Source organism: Dermacentor silvarum, chromosome 4, assembly GCF_013339745.2.
Source record: "Dermacentor silvarum isolate Dsil-2018 chromosome 4, BIME_Dsil_1.4, whole genome shotgun sequence".
NCBI lineage: Eukaryota > Metazoa > Arthropoda > Arachnida > Ixodida > Ixodidae > Dermacentor > Dermacentor silvarum.
In genome coordinates, this window is record NC_051157.2 from 19576438 (window position 1) to 19594582 (window position 18145).

At 46.3% G+C, this 18145-nt stretch overlaps 3 protein-coding genes across 3 annotated transcripts in view; 1 reads left to right on the top strand and 2 right to left on the bottom strand.

Moving 5' to 3' along the window:
- The window catches only part of LOC119449583 (ATPase family protein 2 homolog), a 103925-nt gene that overhangs the window by 12960 nt on the left and 72820 nt on the right, over positions 1 to 18145 (top strand). The gene's annotated exons all lie outside the window — the stretch shown is intronic.
- LOC119448317 (uncharacterized) lies at positions 2884 to 3756 on the bottom strand. Its single transcript, XM_037711690.1, has one exon. It carries the CDS (start codon positions 3754 to 3756, stop codon positions 2884 to 2886), a length of 873 nt encoding a protein of 290 aa, XP_037567618.1.
- The window catches only part of LOC119449582 (FH2 domain-containing protein 1-like), a 52488-nt gene continuing 38339 nt past the window's right edge, over positions 3997 to 18145 (bottom strand). The window contains exons 10-13 of the mRNA XM_037712785.2: positions 14760 to 14978; positions 13786 to 13950; positions 8091 to 8334; positions 3997 to 4203 (exon numbers count right to left, since the gene is read on the bottom strand). Of these exons, the coding sequence (XP_037568713.1) occupies positions 4130 to 4203; positions 8091 to 8334; positions 13786 to 13950; positions 14760 to 14978 (702 nt within the window). The 3' untranslated portion in view covers positions 3997 to 4129. The remainder of the gene's footprint in view (positions 4204 to 8090; positions 8335 to 13785; positions 13951 to 14759; positions 14979 to 18145) is intronic.

Consider the following 18145-nt stretch of genomic DNA (forward strand, 5'->3'; position numbering starts at 1 on the left):
TATTTACCGCAGCATGCGATACGGAGCTGTAATATCTTAATACATGCTGTAGAAAAACAACGTATTAAACAGCACATGAAAGAGTGAACCGCAAACCAAGAATATAAAGTTGACTGCTGTAACTGAGAGTCGAGTTATACCGTACCTGACACATAATGATGAGTTCCTGTATTCTAATATAGATATGTATTCAGATTCGGTTGAAGTCAACTGTGAGTAAGGCTACTTGGCCATGGATCCCCATGAGAGAGTGAAAGATGATGGTAAGCATAGGCAGCGAGACCAACCCGATGCAGGTACGATTAGCTGCCTTACGCAGGATCAAGGGATCGAAATAAATAAAGGAAAGTGAACAATTAGGTTGCTTCATCGGGATGTGAAAATATAGAGACTACAGTCGGTCACTGAGATAGGCCGACACGATGAATTGCAGCAATGCACGTGTCGCTTTCTGAGCTTGTGACGCATGTGGCCACGGTTCAAGGACTTTTGTCCTCGATGATGATGCTGAGTCCAAGTGATCTAACGTGGTACGGAGGTGAAGGTGATGGTCGCAGTAGCGGACGCAGACGCAGGTGATATTACTGTTTCGCTTGTGACGGTGTGTGGCATTTATCAGAAGTCCCATAGCATTTATTCTGTAGTGTACGTGTACAGTAGATTAAAAAAAAACATAATTTGGGGTTCTACATTAAGCGCGAGTTGCTGATCATTAGCTAAAATGTGAAACAATGCCTGCCTTGAAATGGTTAGGGTTGGAATGAAGAACGATATTTCTAGGAAGATTGTTCTAGTCAGTGGCTGTGCGAAGAAAAACATTCACGCAGAACTCCACTGGAGTTGTCAAAGCATGCGTAAGCATTGTGCTACTTGCTCATCTCCACGCAGCGCGGTGTCATTGTCAATCTTATCAAATTTGATTCTACCAGCACAAACACTTATCAAGCTTTATCGGTCGTTGTCATCCTTATCGGACTACATCCGACCCTTATCAATCATTATCAGTTGCCACCTTTATCGGACTCGATCCGACCCTTATCAACCCTTATCGGTCGTTATCAACCTGCGAGCCCAGCGAAACTGTTGCAAAACCACCACAACAACTACTTAGAAGGGTATGCAATGATTTATTGATGGTTCGGATGCTCGTTTTGAGCTTGTTCTTTATGGAAACGTGTGCTGTTCTGTGTGTTGTAGGGGTGATTTCAATGAATGTGTGCACTGTTCGCTTCACTTTGCTGAGCGTTTGTAGCCTCAACCTTACGAAGGTATGAGCCACTGCAATTTTGCTTGCTTACGGGGGTAAAAGCCATTGCATTCCTCTTACGTCACGGACAGACAGGTTTCCTCGTTGGGCAGGCATAGAAATGCTTACGCATTTAAAAATTGATTTCATGATCATGACAGCGGTCGTCGTCGTAACGGAACAGACACAGCAAATACAGTTCCGCGCTTTTAGCTGCTGTCGAAGTACTCCGTTAAAGATCACAATTTTTCGAATATGCATGCTTTTAAGAACCAGAATGAGATAAGAATTGAGACAACCTTACCTGACACGTGCTTTAAAAGTGTTTTGAGTCAAACTATTTAAGGCGTAAGATGCGCTCGTGGGTTTTTTATTACTTTTGTACTTGTCCTAAATGAAGTGATCACAGGGCGAGTGTTTGCACTATGGTGAACATGGAGTGGCAAAAAAGAAGTGCAGAAACAACATGGTACATACTTTATTTTGGCACATGTTCAGCATTTTCAACCCCGCTGCATAAGGCAAATATGAAAAGTTGAGTTCAACTGTCAAGCAATTGAACTTGGCACAACGCATTGTTCCTATAGCGTATGCGGAATTATCCGGACTAGCTTACACTATTGCAGGTGAAGGAGGCATTACATGTGACTTCTGTTGCGCAGAGGCTTCCTTTTCTTCCTTTTTATTGGCAGGTAATTTAAGCGTCACAAAAAATTGTCAAGATAACTGATTGTTTAAACAGTTTCAACGCTTCTCATAACACAAACTTCATTCATTCATCTACTGCCGATTTCCATTAGTAATGGTGAAAATTTTCTTGAAGCAATTGACGCTCCATCTCTGTCCGACGGCGTAACGAGTATATATTAGCCCATTTAGAAAGGGTGGCTATATTTTATTACTGAAAATACGCCGCGAAATTCAGCGTAAGTGATTTGTTTAAATATTTGTTGTGACGTTAAAAGCAGCGAGCTTAATTGCACATATACACGAATCATCATCTTTCCAAAGTTAGTTCCGCGACAATACGCACGGTAGAGGAATTTTCATGGAAGGAAAAGTTGTCATTCACGCGGCACGAAGCTATGAAGGAAGCTCGTATATACGAGTTTCTCAGAAAAAACAAGCTTCTCAGTTGAAGAAAAGCTCGTCCAAGCCCGACCACGACGAAATATTTTTCAACTGCTGCTTTCTTTGTAGTTTCGTGCTGTCGGGTGGATGACGATTTTACCTTTCATGAATCATCCTCTTATAGCTCGTGTAAATACAACTGGTGTAATCATTTCGTTTTAAAAAGTTCGTACTTTGTAAATTTGGCGCATGCGTATGCTTTACATGAAGCGCTGGATCTGTACACGTCCATTTTCCTTCAATGTCCTCTCGTTCCTCAGATCCGCTTTATGGTGTTATATTTGTAAAGATATATAAGCGGTTTGATTCATTGCTTTTCCTTCTTTTGCCATGAACAAAGCACCATAACCACGACAAAAAAAAAGTGGGTGCTTTGTCTACGTAAATAACTATGGCGGCGCAGACCAGTACCGGCTGATCCGTGCCGTTGTTACGGCCCCAGCGGCCATACACATAACACGGGTGGTGCCAAATAATGCGCAGCTGCCCATTTCATAGGTAATCCATCACAGTGGGCTCATGCCCGTCCTTGAACTTCGCCACCGCGAACCTGCTGTTAGTTGGTTCTCCAACGGCGTCTTCGTTCTGGTCGGGCGCTGTCCCACCGATCGGTCGCGAAGTGGCTGTAAAGGTATTCGACGCTGCAGAGCAACGTTCGCAGAGTGTGTTCCAAAGAGAGGAGACGGGGACGTGATCAGCGGTTGGGATGACCCGAACGGCGGCGACTGCGCGTTCCCATTGACAGCAGGCAACGGTCCCGACCTCGCAGTCCAGGCTGAGGTGGCCCTCATGAAGGGTTTCTCCGATGGAGACACTCTTGAGCCCCTCTTGAGCACTGTGCTTCCGGGCATTGTGGGTATGGCACTGCGAGGCCAGCCTTCCCTTCTCGCGGGTGTTGTCGTCGATGGAGATAGGCTGCTTGGAAAAGCCGTTGGAGTCGCTGGCAACGGAGGAGGTGATTGCAAGTTCATTGTTGACGGCGGTGTTACTTGAGGCGGCGGTGTCACCCTGGGAGGTGGTGTCGCCCGAGGTGCTGATACGGAAGGAGGTGTTGTGACCCGGGATGGAGGAGTTAGCCGTGGAGGTGGTGTCACCCGTGGAGGAGGTGACAGCCGTGGAGGAGGTGACACCCTTGGAGGCGGTGACACCCTTGGAGGCGGTGACACCTGAAGCGGTGGTGTTATTCTAGGTGGCAGTGACGGCAAGCCGTTACTTTGAGGCGGCGGGCTAGGGACCCCGGTAGAAGCGATGTGAGGTGTTTCCGGTGGCGTCGTCAAGTTTTTAGATTGAGGGGAGGTCGGCGTAGGCGAGGGCAAAGCGCTCCTTCTGGGAGGGCTGTTGCTGTGGACAAAGCTGACCTGTGCCGTCGGGGTGGCCATCGGCACTGCGGGAACTGCCGACATCGACGATGGTGGAGTGATTCTCCGAATATGTGTCGCAGTCCGGCGAGAGAAGTCCACTTGGGTTGCTGCATCGGGCACGTCGATCGGCGATGCACTGATCGCAGGTGGTGGCTGTGGCGGCGACAGTGTGGCGGGCTTGCTTGACGCCTCGCGTCGAGTAACACACTTCGGAAACTCTGTCAACGGCGTCGTTGTTGTCGTCAAGCCTGCGGCCGTTGTGGAAGTGAGCTTGGCCAACGTGCGCTTCGGTGCGTACGAGAGCGCGTCGGCAGTAGGGGAAGAGCTGGCAACTGGCTCACGAGGCGTTGTCGCCGAAGGCGCGTGCTCGTTCTCTCGTGAAGGCACTCGCTCATCGAGACGTCGAGTCCTCTGAGAGGTCCGCCGCCCAGCGCCGTCTCGCTTCGCGGCGCGACGCCCGTCGCCCTGCACAAAACGGGAGTGCAAAGTGATAGATCTCAAAAAATTGTTTCCATTAAATGCATTATTGCTTGGACACTGATGCCGACCTTATGCATCATCATGCGGCTAATTCATGGGGCTTCAAACCTTAACTGTATGTACCCTCTTCAACAGCGCGAAGCAGGCAACACACAAAGAATGGAACATACAAACGCCATTAACCAATTGTTTACCACGTCACAATAAAAAAACTAAAAAGCAGCGAAAATAAGAACTACAACTTGTGTTCTTTCATATGGGTGTACCAAATGTAGAAATGTAGAGATGTGTACGAAATGTACGAAAAGTAGGAAACGTATGGATGTGTTTACTGCGTTCGCCATCATCGTAACCTTTCATTTTTCTTTTCATTGTCTTGTCAAGAGTATGACTGACATCCATATATCATGAATGCGTACCAAACGACCACATTTTCTTCTCGAAGTTGACCTTCTGACGCGCGTTCTGTAGAAAATAAAATATAACTGAAAAAGAAAGAAGTGTACAGAAATGGAAGTGACGACGGCAGTTGGACATAACCATAAAACCCAACTGACCTATGCCTGCAAGCCGAACTTTCCACGCAGCCATGACGGAGAATATGACGGAAAGTAAGGCCGTTAGCACAAAAGTGCTACTGAAAGAGAACTGACGAGGAGAGTAAGAGACAACCGTAAAACCCGCCTGCATGACGTCAAGAGGGACGACTATACACGACGGCCTAGCAGAACGAGCTATGTATTTGTCGTGCATCTTTCTGTATCTTCTATGTGTCTTTTCTGCTTGCTATATTACTTCGTCCAGTGCGTCCCCTTTGGGTGCACTCGCATTCGCTTGAAGCAGCTCAACGTTTGGACGTCATTCATGTCGGCTTTTTAAAGTATGGCCAGGGCTGAAACGCGCAGCGATGACACTGTGCTATAAAATGAGGCCATTCTTTGCAACGTGAACGTCGTGGCTGCAGTCAGGATCTTACGCTAGCAGCGTTTCGGGCTTGCTGATGAGGTTTCATTCTTCCATAGAACTGGTTCGTTATCATCAAGGGTTCTAAAGGTCTCTGTCAGAGTGCGTAACGGACGGTGGCAGTCTGTGAAATGCGCGTTTCGTTTTGTTGCTTGATAACTGTTAGAGAAGTAGAATGTCAGCTTCATCAGAGCCGGCTATCCCAATACGCAGTTAAGAAACTGAAGCTACCCCTTTTGTCTTGCCTGAACTGAATTGTGACCGACCTGACTCGCTCTTCTACATTTTCTGCGCAATACTTGTCGTGGTGACGGCTTTCCATGACAGACGAGAGTTGTTCGCATCAGTCAAGCCAGAACACTAAAAGTAACAAAAGTCATGTAAGTGGTTGTGTCACTTCGCATGTGCTGTTAAGCTTTGTTGTCTCCAATCGGACCTTCAAATGTAGCTTTCGGAGAGCACGACAACGTTAAATACAACAACATTAAAAGCAATAAGAAAGCAAGAGGCTGCAACGACTGACGGAGAAGCTGCAATTCGTCATCGGCAGATCCCTAATGGCTACAGTCTTACGCTTTAAACACTTTAACTCATTTAAGGTGCATATTTTACCGTTTTAAAGGTCACCGGAGTTTCTTTTTCTTTTTTTTTTGCTTTCAGAAATGGTAATACCCGAACGAGTATGAATGTTTTGAATGTACTTGAAGAGGGAGCTCGTGGTTAACAGATTGCCTGGTTAGGCCCCACCCTCGCCGAGCTCCATCCCCCGAATGTGCAAAAAGACCTTGTTAGCTCCACACCGCTATTCATACGGGTGCTTCCCTAGAGAACTAATGCCGTGTTTAAAAATATTCCATAGCCAGTATAACGAGAATAAATCTTAAATATACAATCCATGGAGCCCAAGAAATAAACGCACTCACTATTATAACAAGCATCTAACGGGACGACTTGAAGCTCGAGCACAGCTGCAAGAACACTCAAAACAACGGAATAGCAATTAAAAAAAATAGCGCTCTGTGTTTCGCATTTATAATTGCGCCGTCATTAAGAGCTGGCCTCGTTGGTCCGTTCTCATTACAATAACGAGGGAACCACACTGCTGCAGTAGCCCCGTTGTAACAAAGAGACCCCGTTATAGTCTTTTGAGCCTCTGGGCAGAACAAAATTAAGTCGGCTTCATTCGCGAATGGAGGATAGAGGGGCCGAATGAAGCCAGTGGCTGGACATGCTTCTGTGTGTGTGTGTGTCATTTTTTGCATTTGTTTGTGGTCAAGCTTAACCTCGGACAACGCAAATGTGCAAATGCTGCGTGCAACCCGCGGTGATGTCGCTATATGAGTTAGCTGGCAACGAGGTAAAAGAATGCTGACCGCGAAAACCGCGAGGCAATTTCGTGCGCAGCGTCCAACACATTCCTGGTTCAACTTTCTACAGTAGGCCGACAAAGCAAGGTAAGGAGGAGGAGGAGGAGGAGGAGGAGGAGGAGGAGAGGAAAGAGGAAGCTAAGGAGGTTAGCCAGTGTACAGGCCGACTGGCTACCCTGCGCTATGGTAGCACGGTAAAGGAAATTAAAGGTGACATAAAGACGCGCAAGCAAAGGAAGGGCTTGCATTTGGCTGTGAGAATCCTCGCAAGCTGCCGTGCCTGGAGTTTCATGCATTCTTAAGCGCTCAGCAGGCGGCTTTCAGAATGTTCTGGCCCCTGCAATTCTGTTATGAACACTCCTTTATAGTAAGCTGCCTTCCCGCTTCTCGCCATTATCATTATAGCTGCAATATTTACTACTTCTCGCGTTACAGCTGATTTATTTACCAGCATATTAATATGAACTGTCTATGTAATAGCACGGTACGGTTTCGACAACTTAAGAGTAACGTAAGGGAAGAGAGAGAAAGAGAAAACAAAGGTGAGACAGGGAAGCTAACCAGAGAAAATTTGGTTTGCCACTGCAGGGGGAAAAAGGGAAATGGTGTTTAAAGAGATAGCAGGGGCGAAAAAAAATAGTATGTAAACGGGAATCGGCGCACAAAATTGAAGCGACACGTCACTATTGCAGTCTATATCGCAGGCCCTTAGACCGTAGGAAAAGTTTACTTATTTCCACTGCAGTGCCCACTATTTACTAACTCTGTTTTCTGTGGCTTTAGAGCGCCAAAGTCCACAATAGTGATATTCGTTTCTCTAGAATACAAAATGCTCTGAAAAGCTTACTTAAACGTACTGCCTTGAACAACGTGACATATAGGGTAAATACGCACATAAAAGTAATTCCTACTGCCTTAGGCTTCACGATTGCTTTACAAAGGCTTTGCAATTTAGCTTTGCAATCAGAACTTCGGCAGCAGACGAAATGGACATGTCCACTAGGTGGGCACTTACGGAATATCCCCTCCCTCCCCCCCCCCCCCCCCCCTTTCTTGTGCGCGATATCTCTCCTCGTAAGGGTGCACGGTTTATAACGCGGGCCCCCAGCAGCGTTCTCTGCAGGTCTAACGGAGAGTCATCGTTTGACTTTGACAGTCGCTCGCGCAATTGGTTCCTCGCATTTTTGTCGCTTTTTTTTCCTTTTGTAAGTTCTTAGCTCTCTAGAATTTCCTATAGTTATATTTAGGTTGTTTCCGTGTTCAATTATATATTTATGTAGATTTCCGCAGTGTTAGCCCATGAACACTGTATTCACATGTAACCGTCCCCCTGCAATGCTTGGTCTTTATGACAGCAGTATGTTCTACAAAATGAATAACATAATAACGAACAGAACAACCGCCCCCCCCCCCCTCCCCCCTGCTTGGTATGCTTGACGCCCGTATGTGCTACAAAATGAATGACATAATAGTGAACAAAACAAGCGTCCGTGCTAGTACTGTCTTGACTCTGCCACTTGACAGCGTCACACGAACACCTACCGAGTGAATCTTCCCTGTCCGAGCCGTGACGGAGGAAGTCGAACAGCTGGTCGTCGCTGGCCATCTCAGACGACGAAGGCCGACTGCGGCGAAAGCTGCGGCGCAGGCTGTTCGAGGGGCTGGCATCCGGGGAGCTGGCGCTGGTCGTGAAACCACGCTCGTCCGTGGTGCGTAGTCGCGGCATGTCTCCGGAACCTCGCGGCTGGCCGCCGTCGGACTCGGCGATGGAACGCCTGCGGTTCTCCTGCATCGGCGACAGGAGCGTGGCAGTGTACGTGCCAGGGAGTCTCAGCACGCGTGGAAACCTATGGCAACGGCTCTGCCCCCTGCGCGACTTCTTAATATGTGGTCGCACTGAGAAGAGTCGAGGGGCCGACTTTTATTTTTATGAAGCGAATACGTCATCCATGCAACAGTCCTGGCGTGCGGATATGTAGTACAAAGGGTAAAATACGCACACTCCGAATGAACACGTTCGAAGATATACAGGGTGTCTCGGCGAACACTTTCAAAAAATTTTAAAGGCTGGCTGTGGCAGATAGCACAATTCTAATTCATGAACTGGTCTACTCGAAGAGGCGGACATTGCTTGTAAAAATAAAATAAAATGCATAATCAACTAATTACAAAAATTCAATAATTAAGTTTGAAACTAATTACCTTATGGCCCATATTGCAATTGGAATGCATTCTCAGGATTGCACCTGCTTCAAGATATTAAATCCCGACCTTTGCGGAGAAATGCATTGGCGTTACAGTTACTTTCTTAACAAAACGTCGTTTTATGCATTGAAGCACAAAAGTAACTGGAACGCCAATGCCAATGGAATGCAGTAGAAATATATTTATCATTTATTGTTTACTTTGTAAAATGTATTGCTTGTACTTAGACATTTTGGTTTAGACCCCCTACTAGCCTTCGACTGTGGGTCTAACCAGTTTTGCCTCTCTTTATGTATTGTAATCAAGAACGTGCAATAAAAAGAAGAAAAAGAAAACGACAGCGACAGCAATAACTGACTTCGGTAATTTAAAATAAAAATAAAAAGAACAAAATGAACAAAAACTCGAAGTTGCAGGACTATCACTAACACAAAACAGCACTCACACACACAAAAAAAGAAGAAATCTGCGCCGGTTACGCGTGGAACCCGTAACTGAATTGCGCCATCCTCGCTCTAGTGCGCGACGCGTATGTCACGCGCATGTCATGTTTAGGCTGCGCGACTGCCTGCTGCGAAGAATTCAGCCACGGACTGCTTTGGGGCACTTAGACGACAGGCCTTTTACGGAGGAGAAGATCTTGGGCCCGTGGCCTCGTGCGTCTTCTATGTACAGGGATGCAAAGGCGCTGCTGTGTTTTTTGAAGTGCACAAGCCTGTATGACCGCCTGTGATGAAAATCAGCGATGAACGCTTGACTGTACATGTGCAAGGTGTGAACTGTGAGCTTCTCTCTTCCTCCTCCTCTTTCAATCCCTTCTCCCCCTTCCCCAGTGCAGGGTAGCCTACCGGGCTCAGCCTGGTTAACCTCCCTGCCTTTCCCTTATGACTTTTCTCTCTCTCTCTCTAGACGTATGCGTAAGCAGCCCGTATGTGTGAAAAATCCAAACCACGTTGTTTCGCAGCTGTGCAATTAAAGTCTCACTGCTTGACAACTTGCCAAGCATAGCATGGCCGTTAAACGTTCCCACCCGCGCGAATATTGAGATTCAGGATGTTTACAAAAGTGGCTGTTCTTTGCCAGAAAGTTGTGAAGACAGTTTGCTACAGTGTGGTTTCGTTTAGTTGTCCTCATTTTGCAGCGAACGTGCGATCATCTATCACGCGGCTCTAGCTCTTCTTTCATTGCTATATAGGCTCCGTACAGTCAACAGGCGGCGCTGCTGCGCAGCAGCGGTGGCGCGATGCTCAGCGTCGCATGTGGCGGGCGGCGCGAAACTGGGAAGTGGGGAAGACAGCGAGATTTCGGAACTACGTATACACGCCTCCGAAAGCCGCACGTATATCCGCGATCCGCTTTCTTTTTTTGCGCGTGTGTGTACGTGAAAGTACAAGCGTGGCCCTCTGTGATGGCATAAATAGTTTTTGCGGGGTTCAGGCCTAATAAAGGAATAGACGATTACTTTCACGGTACAGCGTTAACCAGCGGAGACAAGCTCTACGCTGCTTCGCATGTTGCTTGTGTGAAAGACGGCGTGGACGTTCACGCGAAGTGCCGTTCGCAACAGGGAAAGCAAGTATACGACGTCATCCTTCACGTGGGTAAAGCTTACTGTTATACTAAAATTGAAGTCACTAAACTGGCACCCTGGAACCGATTTTTAATCGACGCCTCACTGTTGGCAATGCATGCCTCATTTCGCTCCGGCGCGTTGTACGCCGCGGCCTATCATTTGATGCCCCTGTCACACTGTTACTTTAGATTGTCATACAGCTCGATCTGGACCGCGTGCAGCTACACGCTCACTCGTAGGCTGTCGTCAGCACAGTCATGTCGAGTGAGCTAAACGATTCGGATTGTTGGATCGTGTGGCAGTGACCATGCTATCCTCGTTGACTCGTTTGGGACTCAGTGGGAGCCACCTGCTGCGCTGATAAACTAGATTTATTAACTAGGCGATCTTAATTTACATGACGCGAATGTTCGTTTTTCATCATGTACAATGATCGAGGCTCATTAGGCCCCTTTCACGAGATACGATTTCGCTTGCGAATTCCTTTCCTTTCATACGCGCTTTGCTTTTACAATAATACATCGCAAATGTATATCAGAAGAAAAATCGCACCATGTGAAACCGCGCCTCTCAAGCGCCAGCGGCCGAAACGAGGATCGTCGAGTTAGTGCTCGCCAGCACAAAATAGGCTTCCTTGGCATAAAATATTGCTCATCGCACATGCCAGGGCTATGCTGATCATACCGAATGCTAAGACAACGGCAAGCAGTCGTCAAATCAGCAAAGTCGTCACAAATTTCTTTTAAATGTTCAGCAGCTGGCCATGGCCGCTGGCGTCGCACAACGAGCTGTGAAACGCACACGTGTAGCACGCTTTACAGAACAAAACCTTCTCACAAATATCAAAGAAGCTTACTTTACTCCCCTCACAGCTGCGACCCATTTCTTTCACCGTTCGATCTCATAAGACTTGCCAGGAAACCTGTACAACTTTATCCCGGGCTCGCCTTCGTGGTTGTGACAGCCCTTTACGCAGCAGTATCGCCGGTTCCACTTGCTTTTTTTTTTTTTTTTTTTCACCTCCGACGCTTGCCTATGAAGCGCATGCCATTGCACCGTCGCAAGACGTATAAAAAAAATAAGGAGGCTGGTGAACAAAGCAAAACGGCTTCAACCGTGGCCGAAACTAAATGTAGCGCGCGGGAAAGAACACTCATCGAGCCGGCCGAGCTGCGGCGCCCACTTCCCAACACTGTTGCGTCGCTGCGCCAGATGGCGCCAGAGCAGCCGCAAACTCGACTGTACGGAGCCTATACCGCGTGCCACTGAATGAGCCAGGAATGCTGGGAATGCCAGAGGACTTTCTGAACAACAACAACAGCCGTGCATTCTCTTTAACATTTCACGCAGAATATCCGCTAGTAAGAGCGCGATTTAAAATATTTGTTGTATTTTATTTTCGCGTAAGGCAGCGTGTCATCATTCGTGAAATGATACTTCTGTAGGATACTGTAAAGCAAAAACTGAGCATATGGGGTTATACGGATTTGCACTACAAAGTACAATACAAGTACACAACGACATCTAAATATGAACTGCAGCAGAACTGATATGTTCGGTATCTTTCCGAAAATAAACAGTTGTGAGAAAGCGCTAGTGTGTCCCCCTTCACTGTGTGCGTGTCGATTGTGCGCGCTAAAAGATTTCACTATGACACCTAAATAGTTACAGCTCGAAAAAATTAACAGAAGTTTTCGGTCTATACTTCCGATGCGCAGGCATACGTGACTTTTTTTTTTTTTCAGGTGCTGATTGCACTTATAAATAATATAATCTAGGACGTATGGAGGTATACGACTAATTTGCAGCAGCGTCTATGAATAAGCCGGGACACTTATAATCGTGTTTACGCTGCGCGTCAAACAGTAGTCGACAGTGACATACAATACAATTTGAAATTGACACGATATGACCTCTGTAGCAAGACACAGAATTATATACTAAACGAAAAAAAAATTCACCATCCTCACAAGATGCATGTTTTTTACCTCTGCGCAGATAACAGCGCACGTTAGTGCTATGTATTCCTCACGTAACGGGTGTGGGCCAAATTTCAATTATGCTTTTCTTTTTTCAGACATTTTTTTAAATGTTTGTGGCGCCGGCTACTGCACTATGCGCGCTTATATTACATGAATATATACAGTGATGCGAAACAGTAGCGCCCCTTCGCAGTCTGTCTTCGCAATTATTAGCCATGCAAATTCTTTGGCCAGCCATTAGCAGCGGTGACCAAAAGAGCCCCTTTCAGCCGCCCAAGCACCAAAGACATCCGACTCCTCTCAATGTCACCGGGTTATATAGCATCCGTTTTTCAAATCGCAGTGATATGGACTTTTTTTTTTGCCTTTTTTAATGTTTGTTGGTGAAGAAAGAACAGCATGACAAATAAGACCCGGCAGTATTTGCAACCCGATACTCTGCGGAAGTGATTATTCTTGGCAAGATGTCGCGAATACATGCATATGTTTATCTGTCTAGGACACCGTGCATGAGTGTACGCTATATGGCTGCTGGAATATACCGGTTTTATGGGATACTTCAGAGACACCAGAGCATTTACTCGGCAATATAATGCGTGTTTACGACGTCTCCTTTACGCCTCACGCGCACGCCATGCTTTTACTGAGAGGCGACAGAGTGAAGAAAGTTCGCGCCCTTCTTTTAACTTTAAATGTCGTATTTCGTCCCATACGTAGTTAGGCGCATTTTTTATTGTCGCTGAGTCCGCATTATTTACTCGCACATTCACTATAAGAAGAAGACGGTTGCTTTCATTTTCTCATTGCCTTCGTTTTTAGGGAAAGAGGTGGGTAATAAAACGCATTTATGGTCTTGGAGTACGCCATGTTACAGGTCACACTAAGATAAACGAGTTGAAACTACATATTGTTATGAAAAAAAAAACCGATTAGCGTTAGGCATGAGGGACAGACTGGGGTGCCTTATATGTCGTTAGGTTAAGTTAGAATAGAGGGATGTGGACAGCTGGGCGAACTGGATGGATCACCAAGTCAGACAACGGAAAACATTGGATCAAATAACACGTCCGAGTTTATATGGTTATATTATTGATTACGCTAAATTAGGAAATTATATGTTAAAATCAATAGGACTAGATTCAATTACGTGTCAGCGTATAAACACAAAACAGGAACTAAGCCAGTGATCAGAAAGTAGGAGTCCAGGAGCTGGATGCTGGCAAAGTTTCTTCTACGTAAAAGCGCTTCATGATTACCTGGCTACAGGCACGTTGGAGCAAATCGTATTGACCCCCTATGCGCTAACGTGGCGGGATAGGTTGGTTGGTTGCGATGTTTATTACAGGCGGTGTTAGCATGGCAATCTTTGCCGGCAACTGTTTCACCTGTTCGTCTCTTTCGATGCTCGGCAATATGTTACCACATGTCTACGAGTTCAGTGTGACGCCTTTGACTACAGGCACAGATGTGCGCATACCTGGTCGGCGGCCCTGAAGCTCCTCCAGAAGGTGGCGATGACGCCACAGCACTCTTCCAGCTGGAAGCTGGCCGGATCCTCGCAGAAGAAGGCGGCGAGGTCGTTTCGCGCTTGCTCGAGAGTGCGCAGGCCGCGCCGGAGACGCTCGAGCTCCCGTTGGGCGAGCTGTAAGAACACCGGTACGTTCCCATTAGCGCGCGCAGGGCCTTCCGGCAGCTTTTCTTTTACCTTACATTACCTTTTCTTTTTGGATAAAAATAAATATAGGAGTTGTCGCCTTTCGCTGGCGAAGGCTACTCTCTTTCAATTGGTTATTTATGTAAGGTATAGGTAGTATTGGTTTTTATATTTGAAAAAGAGAAAAAGTTTTAAGTTCTTCCAATAGGCAATATTTAAAGAAACAAGAATATGTATCGACATTAAGGGTGGAAGCCTCCTCGCAAAGTTTCATCTAAAACAAGGCACACAAGTTCGTTTCAAACACACGAATGAAGAACTCAGTTACACACTGTGATGAAGAGTCATTATTCGTCTCATGTGCCAGCGCCTTCGAAGAAGCGTTCAAGTGCTTTCATTGCTTTGTGATCCACTACCTTTTATGGGTATGGGCCTAACACCTCCGCAAATGATTAAGGCCGTGTCAAGCAAACGGAGTCTCCCTTGTTTTATTTTTTTTTTTCCAAAGCGCAGTCTACATGCGTAATGTGATTGGAACATTCGAGGAGTACGTGGTATACCTCCTCGTCGCCGTTGCCGCACGAACATGTTGCAGAGGACACACAGCTAATGCGAAATAAAAAGCGCTTGGTGTAAGCATGCTCCGAGGCGCAGCCGATGTAAGAGGGTGTCGACGCGTGTTGGTGCCGACGCTCGATTTAACGTGCTAGGTTCCGCCGAGGATACACCCCCACGCGGGACACAGAACTCACTTATGCGTCATCAAAAGCAACGGGGTTGCAAGCGCGCAAACGCACCTCGAGCAGCGCTCGCGTGCGCGCCAGGAAGGCCTCGTCGCGGGAGGGACGGCCTGCCGCCCTCGACGCGTCCGCCTGCAGCCGCGCCAGGCGCTCGGCGAGCGCCGAAACATCGGCTCGCACCTGGTCGGCTGACACGCGACTCGCCGCCTCCAGCGAGGGCAGCACCGAGTCGAAGCCCAGCTGGCCGCCGCCCAGGACTTGCGCGCGCTCGGCCTCCTGCAAGATTGTTGTTTTAAAACATACACTCGCCAAATGGGTATAATAATGTAACATCGATTGATGTTTCGGGGCCCATACGGGTCCCTTGTTCACAATGCATGTATATCACAATGTATATTTTATTCATACTTGACTTAAGCTCAAAAAAAAAAAAAGCGAAGACGCAGTAAGGAAGACCAGGCGGAACGAGCGCTCCTCCTGTCTGGTCTTTCTTCTTGTGTCCTCGGTTTTTTGTTTTTTTTTTTGCGCCTAAGCCAAGTATGAATTCTTACAAAGTCGCCCAAATTTCAGCTCTTGTAGTATATTCCAGACTAGGCCTCCTACAGGAATCGGCAAAGACGCATCCTATTTCTCTACTGTGCACGGCCGTGAGTGAAAGAGCATACAACACATTCTTTCCAACATTCGTTATGTATACGTTCTCACGTGCTTCAGCGTTGAAAGAGGGAAAGAGAATAAATAAGAGAAAGGCATGAGGTTAACCAGGCTGTGGCCGGTTGGCTACCCTGGACTGGGGAAGGGGAAGCTGAACGCTGAGAAAAGGGGGAGAAGTTCGCAGTATGCATGGACACACACGCAGTGATGCGTACCGCTTTTGGTGACCTGTAGAATGCATAGTTCGGTTCATCACAAGCGGTCATAATACGCTGGAGCATCTCAAGAAACGCACCAGCGCATTTATTGCTTTGCTGACGCATGATTCCACCGTTCCAGGATCTTCTGTATGAAATGACTGTCATCTAATTGTCATAATGATGTTCAAGGGGCAAGCCTCAGATTTTCGCATGATGGGAAGTCACACAAAAGGCTGAGGCAGCGTTGAAATATACCGGGTGCTTCTGCGAAAACTGTCAAAAGTGTTTAAAGATCGTCTGTCGTAGATGGCGCAATTGCAGTCCTTGAGCTGGATTACTCAGAGGCGGATATTACATGCATGAGAAATCAGCATGCATAACTGACGAATTATTAGCATTCTCTAAGTATGTTTTTAACTAATTTTCTTACGGCACATATTGCAATTCACAAATTGTAGCCGCTGAAATTGCTAGGCATGTACACTTGCAAGGAATTCTGTGGATGACACCATTTCCCATATATGCGCCATCAAACTGCGGTAAAAATGCACTGTCGTTCTATTTACTTCTTTAACAAAACGCCGTTTTATGAATTGAAGTAGGAAAACTAAATGCGTTTCCAATGTATTTCTTCACATATTTCTGGAATTAATATCTAGAAATTGGTGTCATCCTGATAATTCCTGCTAAGTGGATCCATCGCCCGCCTTGCGAACTCCCTGGGTATCGTTTGTAAATTGCAAGATGTGCACTAAGGTAATTAGTTAAACTTAATTAGTGAGCTTTTGTAAGTAGACATTTGTGCATTTCGATTCCTCGTGAAAATAATGACCGCCTTTTTGAGTAACCCATCTCAAGGACTAGAAATGTGCTATCTGCTACAGGTGATCTTTAAACACTTTTTTGCAGTCTTAGAAACACCCAGTATACAGGGTGTCCCAGCTATCACGCAGCACAATTTAAAAAAAAATAGGAATGGCGTTAGGCGAAGCAAACCTAGTGCGTATTGTTTCCAGTACAGCGTAGTAGCCGCCAGTAATTTTTTTCGTTACTGAGATTTAATTAAGTAATCGTAATTAATTATCTAACACGAGAAGTACTGTCCTAATTATCAAAGTGTCAATGAGAAAGTTGGAGAGCAACATGAAAAACTCCCGATACAGCTTTCCGTTGCTCAATACGTGCTACATAAATGTGTTTTTCCGAGTGTGAAAGAAGCCCGCGAATACACGCATAATTGCCGCGCGACTGGCCGCTGAACGCCTTTTGCGTGCATTCGCGGGCTTCTTTCACACTCGGAAAAACACATTTATGTAGCACTTATTGAGGAACGGAAAGCTGTATCGGAAGTTTTTTATGTTGCTCTACAACTTTCTCATTGCCACTTTGATAATTAGGACAGTACTTCTCGAGTTAGATAATTAATTACAATTAATTAATTAAATCTCAGTAACGAAAAAATTACAGGCGGCTACTCCACTGTACTGGAAACAATACGCACTAGGTTGGCTTCGCGTAACGCCGTTCCTCTTTTTTTTTTTAAATCGTGCTGCGTGATAGCTGGGACACCCTGTATATAATCCATACATTAGATAATTCCACCTTCTTGCTAAGTGCAGGAATCGACATCTCTGTCCCATCTAAGCTCTACGTTCCCAAACGCCGTTGCATTTCGCATTGACACTGCGGAGAGTCTTCCTTTTGAACCTTGTGGACTTGTGGTTGCGAGGAGGCCATCGCACTCAGTGACATGTCCTTTATTTCGCGAATACAGACACACGCCCACCTTCGCCTTCGATAATTTTGACAATCATCCACTTTTTTTAATGCGGAATTCTAAGCCCTGGCCTCGAAAAACGTTTGCGCAGCAAAAGTCATGTTACACTTTTTTAAAGACCGCAGGCTTACTTATTTAACAGTCTATGAACGCACGCCGGCGTGGCTGCCCTTATTCCACATATACTTTCATGTCTGCCTCTACTTTTCCACGCTTAGGCTTGAGAACCAGGCTTACCTTGTAGCTAATTCCGTTTATCTTTTTTTTTTTTTAAGCGACGTGTTGAGCTGAGATGAGCCGACGTACATTAGTTGTGGCGCAAAAATGGCGGCGCATAACGATAATAAGTAGTCTTATCCAGTCGTCGCATGTTTGAAAACGATAGAGAATCGGAACGCCGGTAAAGAACGGCAGGCAGGTGCACAGGTGGTTAGGAAATTTTCCGACTTATTATCTGGCCTTCCTAAAACGAGGTATGCCTACATAAAGGTAGCACAGCAAATTAGCGGATGAAGTGTGAACACCTACCTTGTTCTACGACGCGAGCGAGTGTGTTTGGGTTCACATTCTCTAATATCCTGCACACATACGGTAATTTATAAAGAACCGAGGTTGCTTCATGCAAGACTCAACGAACCGTAGCCCGCCCGGCATGTTTAGCCAGTCTAGCTTGCTCACTGTTTATTATTTTAAGGCCAGCTTTTCTTCTTGCTTCTGAAATTCATGCTTCCTGTCTACCTTGGTAAAGCTGTCTCGTGACAACTGTCTTATTACAGATCTCAAGCACTAAAAATGCATAACTTCAAAGCAGA

Coding starts and splice junctions, on each gene's coding strand:
- LOC119448317 (XM_037711690.1), bottom strand. CDS start 3,756: ATGGCCACCCCGACGGCACAGGTCAGCTTTGTCCACAGCAACAGCCCT.